The sequence below is a fragment of the Danio rerio genome, chromosome 20 (genome assembly GCF_052040795.2).
Source record: "Danio rerio strain M-AB ecotype USA chromosome 20, GRCz13ab, whole genome shotgun sequence".
Classification (NCBI taxonomy): domain Eukaryota; kingdom Metazoa; phylum Chordata; class Actinopteri; order Cypriniformes; family Danionidae; genus Danio; species Danio rerio.
This window is the reverse complement of record NC_141040.1, coordinates 55,181,711-55,192,781: the sequence shown is the minus strand read 5'-3', so window position 1 is coordinate 55,192,781 and position 11,071 is coordinate 55,181,711. Positions and strand designations below refer to the sequence as shown.

The window sequence follows — 11,071 nt, the reverse complement described above, 5'->3', positions numbered from 1 at the left end:
ATGCATATAATAAATAATACTGCTAATAATAATAACATTATACAAAAGCAAATTGAATGAACTGAAAAAGCCTCCCTAGATGCAGTGCTTTTTTAATTCATGTAGGCTAGAAATGAATGTTTTGTAATATTTTAATCATTTATATTTATATCCTGTATATATCATTATTATATATATATCCTTAATATTTTATATCTTTTTCATATGTAAAGATATTTGCGTATTGCTCTACATCTTGTGTGTAGTGTGTAAGCCAGGCGCACTTTGCGCCAGACAATAGACCGACTTTGTTCTGGTCTAAAGATCAGACTATTTACAGTTTCTCAAAATAGTAACGCGCCAAAACACGCCTGCTTTTTTTAGACCAGAACGCCTATGGGTGCACATATGAGCGCAAATTCATTTGCTATTTAAACAGCATGGCGCAACACCTCAAAATGACCCTTGCGCCGAGCTAAAAGTAGCAAAAGACTATTGCGCCGCGCCTTGCGCCACATTGCGCCGGGTGTATGATAGGGCCCTAAAAATGAAAAACATAGTAACAATTTACTCAAGTGAGGTTCGAACTCAGGTCGATGGCATCGTAGCGGAACATGCAAACCACTGGACCACAAAATAAGTATGCTAACCACAGTATTACTTTCTATTGATGGCTTAATCTTTATCTCCCCTTTTCTGATCAAGTTATGTCAGATTTATTTATGTAGTGAATCGTCTGATTTTTATTGAGCAGGTGTAATATTCATTAATATTAATTATTCGAATTCTTATATTCACTAAGGTGCCGCTGTTTGGGGTCGAATGATAGTTACATCATCATCATTACATCATCATCATTAACCTGCATGCTGCATTTTGCTCACGGGGCTGAGAGAAAATAAATAAAAAGAGCAGAGCTGCGGCAAAATAATGAATAAAAAGAGTGAGACTATGGTCAAATAAATAAATAAATGAATAAAGTAGAATAAACGGATCCCAGCCCTTACGGCCAAAAAAACGGACTGGCCCACCGGGAATTCTCCTGGTCCGCCTGAATAGCCAATCCGGGCCTGCCTTTCACCATCCAAAAACATGCAAAGTTAATTGACTGATCCAAATCAGCACCATAGACATGCTCTTAGCAAGTAGTTATCTCTTCAGGGCAATCACTATCTGTTCATTAGTAATGTAATGTAATGTAATGTAATGTAATGTAATGTAATGTGTATTTATATAGTGCATTTATTGTGTATGGCCATACACCCAAAGCGCTTCACAATCATGATCGGGGTCTCTCCACACCACCACCAGTGTGCAGCATCCACTTGGATGATGCGACAGCAGCCACAGGACAACAGCGCCAGTGCGCTCACCACACACCAGCTATAGGTGGAGTGGAGAGACAGTGATAGAGCCAATTTGGTGGAAGGGGATGATTGGGAGGCCATGATCGTAAGGGCCGATAGAGGGACTTTGGCCAGGACACCAGGGTTACACCCCTGCTCTTTCACGAGAAGTGCCATGGGATTTATTAACGACCAAAGTGAGTCAGGACCTCGGTTTAACGTCTCATCCGAAAGACGGCGCCCACTGACAGTGTAGTGTCCCCTTCACTTTTACTGGGGCATTAGGACTCACACAGACCTCAGGTTGAGCGCCCCCTGCTGGCCTCACTAACACCACTTCCAACAGCAACCTGGTGTTCCCTAGTGGTCTCCCATCCAGGTACTAACCAGGCTCAGCCCTGCTTAGCTTCAGTGAGTAACCGGTCTTGGGCTGCAGGGTGATATGGCTGTGGCAGCTACTACAGCAGGGGTGTTCTCGAGTGCTACCTGAGCTCAAACTCTTGCAAACAGGAGGGAGCCCCGTGCTTGAGGATCTCATGTGCTCTCTCACAGGACAGCATGTCAAACAAGCTTTATAATCAATCATCAGCTATGTGTGAACTCTTGAAACAGCGTGTAAGATCAGGCATAAAAAACATTGCATGTATATTAAAAATGCAAAACAGCATTTAAATCACACACACTGGTTAAGGAATTATGTTTTTATTCGTTTTTTATTACAAGAAAATTCCACAATGCTATTTTTATATAATGATCAAGGATTTTTTTTTAATTATTGTAATCTCTCTCATTAGGTTCTTATCATTATACAGAAAATGTTATTATACAGATTTGTTCAATGTCTCCTTCATTGCTTGGTCATATTTCCGCAGGAGTGCTGGTCACATTTATCTGTACAATTCAATTTATGTAATATATTTGATTTTAACTGTACATTTTTGTGTGGTTGATTAAAAAGGCAGTCAGCACTTAAATAAGCTGTTGTTGTATTCTTTTTTTTTCATCATCGGTTTATTTAAAGTATATTCAAATAAAATGCTCGCCCGTGACTCCGCCCCCTGGGAGGAGAGGGGCGGGGCTACACCAGGTCATGTGATTATAAGGAAGCTTCAGGGATTGGGTGAGGGGGCGGCGTTCCCCCGACTCGAGCTCCGCCCACCCAGGCGTTTGGCACTGCGCACACAAACAAGACTCACAGGATAAACGACAAGCAAAGCTCTGTGTGATGGCAGAGAAATGATGCGCACTAATGGGAGGAAAAAGGAAAAAAGTGCCACGTCAAATGACACGTAAGACAGAAAGTGCCACTCTCCGGAGTCCAGATTTCAAGTTGTTGTGTTCTCCCTCGATGTCAGAGAGGAAAAAACTCCCCCAAAAGCAGTCTTGTATGTTAAAATGGGGAAATAATACTCTCTTTTTAATTTTTTCTTCTTCTTCCTCCTGGCAGGCACCTACAGTTTTTCTATTAAAATGCTACAGCTATAAGATCTAGCATTGAACACACAAAGCAACTGCAATGAAAAGAACAAAGTTGCCTTAATATAATAATAATAATTAATAATAATAATAATAATGAGAAGAAAAATGCAATAATAATAATCATAATAATACAGAATAAATCTCTTTTTTATAATTAGATTTTATAATTTTAAAAGTTATATTTTTCTTTCTTTGAAATATTTTTTTTTTCTCTCATATGTGATCGAGATGTTGACTATACTTCGGCGTTTTCCAAATCAATAAAAACTAGCTGTGCCGTTGCATATTACAGTCAATGATATGTGAACATGCACCGTGAACCACCCGTCCATCTCTGTCTTTCTATTTGTGTTTCTGCTCATCATAGACGGCCGATGACCATGACGTCCACCACCTCGCCCTTGTGCAGCTCCACGTATTGCTCAGTTTTGGGAGGTAGCATCAGGAGGCCGTTAGCGCTGCGCATGCTCATCAGTCTGCTGCTGACCTGGTTACCTGGAGAAACGGCACACAGAAAAAAGGGTAAGAAAAATACAGTGCTCAGGAAATGCATGCTTCAGTCTACATTTTTATGACATAAAATACATTGAAAATCCACGAGAGGGCGCATTTTTGCGAATCTGAAACGTGTTGCTTAAGGTATGTTTTGTTTTAGGTTTCAGATGACAAATTCACTAGAGGACGGCAATCTTTGCGAATTTGAAATACATAATTTAGATTAAGTTTTGTTGTATGTTCCAGATGACAAATCCACAAGAGGGTGCATTTTTGCAAATTTGAAATCTATGATTTAGGTTACGTGTAGTTGTACGTTTTAGATGACAAATCCTCTAGAGGGCACATTTTTGCAAATCTGAAATGTGTTATTTAGGGAACATTTTGTTGCACATTTTAAATGACAAATCAACTAGAGGGCGTACTTTTGTGAATTTAAAATCCATTATTTAGGTCACGTTTTGTATGTTTCAGATGAGAAATCCACTAGAGGGCACATTTTTGCTAATTTAAAATACATTATTTAGGTTACGTTTTGTTGTATGTTTTAGATGAAAAATCCACAGAGGGCGCATTTTTGCCAATTTGATTTAGGTTATGTGTAGTTGTACAATTCAGACGACAAATCCACTAGAGGACGCATTTTTGCGAATTTGAAATACATTATTTAGGTTACGTTTTATTGTATGTTTTAGATGAAAAATCCACTAAAAGGCACATTTTTGCAAATCTGAAATGCGTTATTTAGGGTACGTTTTGTTGTTCAATTCAGATGACAAATCTACTAGAGGGCGCATTTTTGCCAATTTGAAATACCTTATTTAGGTTACGTTTTGTAGTACAATTCAGATGTAGAATCCACTAGAGGGCGCATTTTTGCCAATTTGAAATACATTATTTAGGTTACGTTTTGTAGTACAATTCAGATGTAGAATCCACTAGAGGGCGCATTTTTGCCAATTTGATTTAGGTTACGTTTAGTTGTACAATTCAGATGACAAATCCACTAGAGGACGCATTTTTGCCAATTTGAAATACCTTATTTAGGTTACGTTTTGTAGTACAATTCAGATGTAGAATCCACTAGAGGGCGCATTTTTGCCAATTTGATTTAGGTTACGTGTAGTTGTAGGTTTTAGATGACAAATCCACAAGTGGACACATTTTTTTTGCATTTTTGAAATGTTACTCAGGGTACATTTTGTTATACATTTCTGATGAAAAATCCAGTAGAAAAATCCCTGTCTACATGTTTGCCAATCTCAAATACATGACTTAGGGTACGTTTCGTATAACATTTCAAATGACAAATGCACTAAAAGTTGCATTTTTGAGAATCTGACATACGTTCCTTAGGGTACATTTCATTGTACATTTTAGATGACAGATCCACTAGATGGTTTTAATGGTCATTTTAAAGCCTTGATGGAATCATGAATTCTAATAAACAACCTTTAATTGTCAACTACAGCTGTTCTGGACAAATTCATTTCCATAAGAAATGTCTGTAATAATAACAATAGATTTGTGACCTGTGCTCTGTGCCCATGGCAGAGGTTCCTGATGGTGCCATGTTAAAATACAGCGGTGATACTCCGGACGCGGATCCAGCTTCACATCACAGGACAACTGGAAACAACACAGGGATTTTTCAATAGATTGTAAATGGATACTCACAATCTACTTACCATTCAGCAAAGAAAACCAAATTTTATACACTTACTTAAGTGTACTTAAAGTATACCTTTTCATAAGGGTTATCACCCCTAATGAAGAGTAAAATAGTGTGACCCTGGCTTTTATTATGGTGGGTTTTCAATTATAGTACAATGGTCAATGGGACAAAAACAGCCCCCAACATAATGAAAGGGTAGTCCATTTGACCAGAGTGTATTGTAGAGTTTTTGAAAATCATCAAATCATTTTCCCAAAATATGTGTCAAAATAAGATGTCATCATCCCATTTGCTGAAAGTTGTGGCCAAATTAAGACTTGAAATCAACCCCAGAGTGGCTTAAAACATCACCGACAGCACATAAGGGTGAAAAATCTTTAAATAAATGGTCCAATAACAAGAAAAGTGCAGCGTAGTTCATTTTGCTAAGGATCATCACCCCTAGTGAAGTGTACAATGCTTTTACCCTGGCTTTTATAATGGTGGGTCGAGGGTCTAATATCCCCTGCATCTTCCTCAAGGCGGGAATGACGAAGAGGTTACACGTTACGACTGCAGACACAGGATTACCTGGAAGAAAAACCCAAATCACACACTAATAGAGGACGAACGGTGAAATGTGTGTGTTCAGTTACAGGCTAGTATATGTGTTATGAAGAAATACACCAATAAACTCTCTCACCGTCCCTACCTGGCAGAGCAAAGATAAGTTTTCGAGACCCGTCCATATCGAGAGTGGCAAATGTTGTGGGGAGACTAACAGAAGACAAACCAGAGCTCAAAACCAGCCTCATTTTCACAGTCTGACACTCAACGTCAGGGTGTTTTCATGCTGCTTTATATGAGAGATTATTACACTTTACTATTATACGCTTAATGATGGAAATGAACTCAACTGAGATCTCTTAGGAAATGGTCTCATCATGCTATTATTGTGAATTACACTTTAGTTTCATATAGTCAATTACGTATTCTTGTTTATTACATGTCGATAGAGTGGTGCACTTATTTTTGGCAATGATTTTTTTTGTGAGGCTTTTTTACAAAATAGTATTAAAGCGATATAAAAATGATAAAATTACTATTAATTATTAATAGTATAATTAATAATTTAATAATAATACATTTAATTAATAATAATTTAATTTAATAATCATTTTATTTAATAATAATAATTTAATTAGTAGTATAAAACGAACAATTTAACGAATTATAATTATATGATAATTTATAATAAATCAATTAAAATAAAATATTTTTTTACACAAGATTAATAATAACATTGAAAGCTATGCAAACACGTATCCAGTGTTTTGTGCAAGAAATTGAAACATTTTTACAAAATATTATTCAAAAATGTCTTTTCCTCCCAAATTTACTAATAATTATTATGAACATAACATAACTCTAATTATAAAAAAATATCATAATATTTATGTGCAATATGTCTATTAATAGCATTTAAAGCTATGCAAACACTGATGCTGTGTTTCATGTGGCAAATTAAGATTATTATTAATATTATATTATTATTATAATTATTATTATTATTATTATTACAATATTATAATATTTATTAATATTGTATTATTTTTACAAATACAAAAATTACAAAATTATTATAAATTATCATTAATATAACTTGTTAAAATAACAAGTAAATAAATGTAAATATATATAATAATTTAGAAAAATGTTTAAAACAGAATAATTGTAAAACAATAGCATTTAACATGCAAACAGATTCTGTTTTATACAATATATTATTTTTATTTAAAATTTAAATATGTAAAAAAATTACAATTAATTATAATTCTATAAAATAGTTTTATTATTTTTTAAAAACATTATTAAAATGTGATATAGCTAATTTACACATAACAATTTATAATAAATTACTAAAAATAAAAGAGTAAAAGAGAAAATATAACTGTTTGTGTACATGTTTTAAGTTTAAGCTACGCAAACATTGTTTAATGCAAGAAATGAAGACGTCTTTTCACAAAATGCTATAAAATTACTGTTCAAAATAATCTACAAAACTACAATTAATAATAATACTTATTATTATTTAAATACTTTTAGTATTTTTTTAATTATATTAAAAATGTAAAATAACTAATTTACATATGACAATTTATGATAATTTTGTACAAAATTTTAAAACTTTACAAAATACTATACAATTATTATTAAAGGTGCTGTATGTGAGTTTTTGACAAAAGCATTTGATTCTAAAGCATATAAATACCATAATATGTTTGCAGATATATAAGAAACATGCTATAAACATGAGTAAACATTCTTGTTTATCTAAAAAACAATACTGAAGTCAGATATTCTGCTTTGAAAATGTGCGTTACGTGCCGGAACGTCTGTCTTTGTTTTAGTCATTTAACTCACCTACTGCCACTTTAGCCAATTATATTTCAGCACCCCGGGATGCCATGGTATACTTCATTCAGCATATTTCATTCAGTCAGTCAGGAAAGCTCTTAAAACATGCGTCCGTGACGGAAATGCAACCTCTGGTGGACAGTAGCAGACTCCAAAATGAGATGCAGATTCAGAGTTCCTCATGAGGTGGTTATTAATAAACAAATAGTATAAATGTTACGAGCGTAAACATTAGGTGTCCAGGTTACATTGTAACCCTGTGTCCTAACAAAACACTACATGATGAGATTTGCAGTGATTGGGCCGTTTAAACCAGGCGACACACGACAGAAACTGAAATACAGCTATTCAGCAGCACAGAATAGTGCACTCACTGCACTCCAAAGAAATGGTAAGATTTATAATCTAATTAATACATATTAAACCTCTTCAACACGATTAAATGTAGATGCTGAATCACTGATATGTGTTGGTTTGCACTGAGCCACAGTTCTGAAACTCAATTTCAGACGGTTTATTTTATTTTCCAGATCTGAGATGAACTGCTGCTGCTGCTGCTGCTTTCAGTAGTACGGCAATAAATGTCATGTAAAATGCCATTCAGACTCACATTATTAGCATTTAACACTGAATACAGCTCATGAGCTGTACCTGAGCTGATCATTGTCAGCTTTCTGTTGTTCAGCTGTGAGAAACAGAAGCTGTTTCTAATATATCAATTCAAGGTGTTGATTAGGACAAACACTCCTTTTAATATGGAAAATTTTCCTTTTATCGGGTGCACTTGCTGTTATTTAGAAACTATTAGAAACTTAGCGTTAAATCAGTCTTAAATCAGTCTTTATGCTCGATAGTCAGGCACACTACTGTTGGTGTCGTCAATCTGGCAACCTGCGCTTGCGTTTATTTTGATCCAGGAGCGCAATACCTAGTTCCACCACTGGGTGTCAAGCTTACACACAGCACCTTTGAAAAATACTAGACAAAATTACAATCAATTATTTTAATTCATAAAGTAGCTCTATTAATTCAAAATAAACATAATTAAACTACCAAACGTTAAATTTATTATAATTGTGAAAGCATACAAAATTAATAGCATCATATATATCTTTTTATTTATATATATTTCCAAATCAGTTCGTATTGTTTGTATCCTGGAGCATGAAAACACCCTGAATCAGCATTAGGTGTTCAGTCTTCACGCAGACGTCACCTGTTTCTTCAAAAACTCACCCTGGTTTCATGAAGACGCGTCCAAAGTGTATTTGAGCATGGAGGTCGATATCAAGTACCTGTTTCAGGTAATCCTGCCAAAACAAACAATGAAACACATCCTTACAAACACATTCTCATAAACACTGTACAGTCAACAGACAGATGTATAATCGCAACCCAGGCTGATTCTGAAAACGTAGTCCAGCGGACATTTCTGGAGACTGTGAAATACGTCCCGGGAGGTACGTATTTGTGCAGTTTTTGTTTTTCGCGAATCCGCGAGAGGCCGCTGTGCGCGCTTTTTCGTATCTCGAACGTCTCTCGCGAGTGCCGTTCGCGCCCGTGCTGTTCTCGTGTCAACCCACCAGAGGCCGCTGTCTGACTGACCAAATGATTGACTGCGCGACCGGCCAATCGGCTGACCCACCCTCCTCCTTCCCTGAACCCAACCAGTTTTACCGATTGACCCGCCCGCCCGCTCACTTCCCTAAACCCGAGCAACAATTTAAAAAAAGCCGTCTAGAAAAAGAAAAGTCCTCCTCTGTTTTTTTTTTGTTTTTTTTTACCACGTTTTCGGATTTCACCTGAAATGAACTCGTTCACTTTATTTATTAACCCGGAAGCCTTTGTCAACTTCTCCTCTCTGCATCTAAAGTCCGCCGACGCACATGATGAGCTGACCGGACAAACTGACTGCAGCGGAAAGCCCTCCAGACGGTGGTAAGAGGTCAGCTGGCAAGCGCGAAAGGGAATGGCGTCACACCGCCCCGTAGCGTTCGCTTAAAAAAATTAAATGCAGCCATACGTACCTCCCAGCATGTATTTCACAGTCACCAGAAACCTCCGCTGGACTACCTTTTCAGAATGAGCTTGGGTTGTATAATCATGATTAGACGCCTCATTTGTTTAAGTCATTCTAGAGTCCAGCCACTAGATGTCACTTTAAAGCAGTGATTATTAATTCAACTTAAAATCTGTATTTCAAAGATTTTGATGTATTTTTTAATGTATATTTACATGACTGATTTCATTTGTTTGATTCCAGTTACTTATTTAAAATATAAATAGCTTAAATCGGTCACATACTGTAGGGAAATATTTTTGAATATATTTTTACATTTATTCAAAACAAAAAAATGCAAATATATGCAAATATTTCTTCTATAAAAATTGCAAATTTCGCAATATTTATATATAACGTTTAAAAATGTATTTAATAAAAATTAAAAAATATATAATTGCTTGGGAAAATACAATAATTCCTAACATTGGAGGAGCATCTTTATTTAATGTTTAAATCTTTAAAGAGCATCACCTTTCAGAATTATCCATTTAGCTTGCATTTAAATATCTTTATGTGGCAACATTTTAATTTTGAAACATTTATTTTAATATGCAAGCATTAATATCAGGTTTTCATGAAAAAAGAGACTCCTCCTCCTCCTCCCGTTCAGTAAATCCCTGTCTTCATAGTTAATAAGCATGCTGACATCATACCTTGCAATGAGATAAACCCTAAAAAAGCATCTTTGGGAACAAGTTTTAAGACAAAGCTCTAAGCTAATTTTTTTTAAATGCTATTTAGGAGAAATCTCAATAGCAAGGTGAAATGTTTTGTGGATACAGGTCCAGAATTGCGAGATTTAAAGGGCACCTATTGTGCAAAAATCACTTTTATAAGGGGTTAAACCAAGTGTGCCGCAAGCCTGCGTTTAAGTGAAGGTCTCGGCCGTTAGATCGCCCCCTGGGGGCTGGCTGCAGTACAAGTCATAAAGCCCACCTCCTCCATGTTAATGAAAGAGACTTGAGCCCAAATAAAAAAAAAATTATTACACTTGCAATAAAATGTCCCGAAAGATGATTAAGGCACTGGTTATTGTGCTGAAATAGGTGCAGATCTTTATTTGTGTATACAGTTTGTTTTTAGCAGTAATTTAATGCTGGGCGTGTCATCATGATTGACAGCTGTGATTGACAGTTTCTTAAAGCAGCGCGTCTGAGCTTCGGCAGGAGACTGAAGTGTTATTATTTGATTTCTGTGTTATTTTACCATGACAAAATGAGTTCAGCAGTAAACTATAGTTTCTGACATACATGATCCTGGTGGAACACTGTTTATTCGCTAAGTTCAGGGCTTTTTTCGGGCTTCATTAGTTTGCTGATACACGCCTAACCACCCAGATAGCAAAACACAGTTCCGGCTAGTTTCTCGCCTGCCGGAGACTTATCTCTTAGAGCTCAGACTGACTACCTCTGCTGGACCTACTCCGGATGCCTGGACTCACTACCCGATTCCAGCCCGAGTCAATCGAGCCAGATGCAGCGGCCGAGCGAGCCGGCGCTGCCGCATACGAGGCGGAATCAGCCCGCGACGCCGCGAGTAGGTTATGCGCTGCGGCCCGGAGCTGGCGCGATTGAATATATAAAACCCTCATATTTGTTAACGTTATTACATCCATTTGTGTTGATATGACAGCAAACA

General features: G+C 36.3%; 1 protein-coding gene across 23 annotated transcripts in view; it reads right to left on the bottom strand.

Moving 5' to 3' along the window:
• Positions 1-2,660: 2,660 nt before the first annotated feature.
• Positions 2,661-11,071, bottom strand: part of gphnb (gephyrin b) — a 150,611-nt gene continuing 142,200 nt past the window's right edge. For 11 of the 23 annotated variants that reach the window (XM_087296194.1, XM_087296197.1, XM_087296198.1 and 8 more), the window contains 5 exons: positions 8,608-8,681; positions 5,657-5,730; positions 5,441-5,544; positions 4,832-4,928; positions 2,661-3,299 (listed from right to left, as the gene is read on the bottom strand). In XM_087296194.1, the coding sequence (XP_087152320.1) occupies positions 3,166-3,299; positions 4,832-4,928; positions 5,441-5,544; positions 5,657-5,730; positions 8,608-8,681 (483 nt within the window). In that variant the 3' untranslated portion in view covers positions 2,661-3,165. 23 annotated transcript variants of the gene reach the window in all.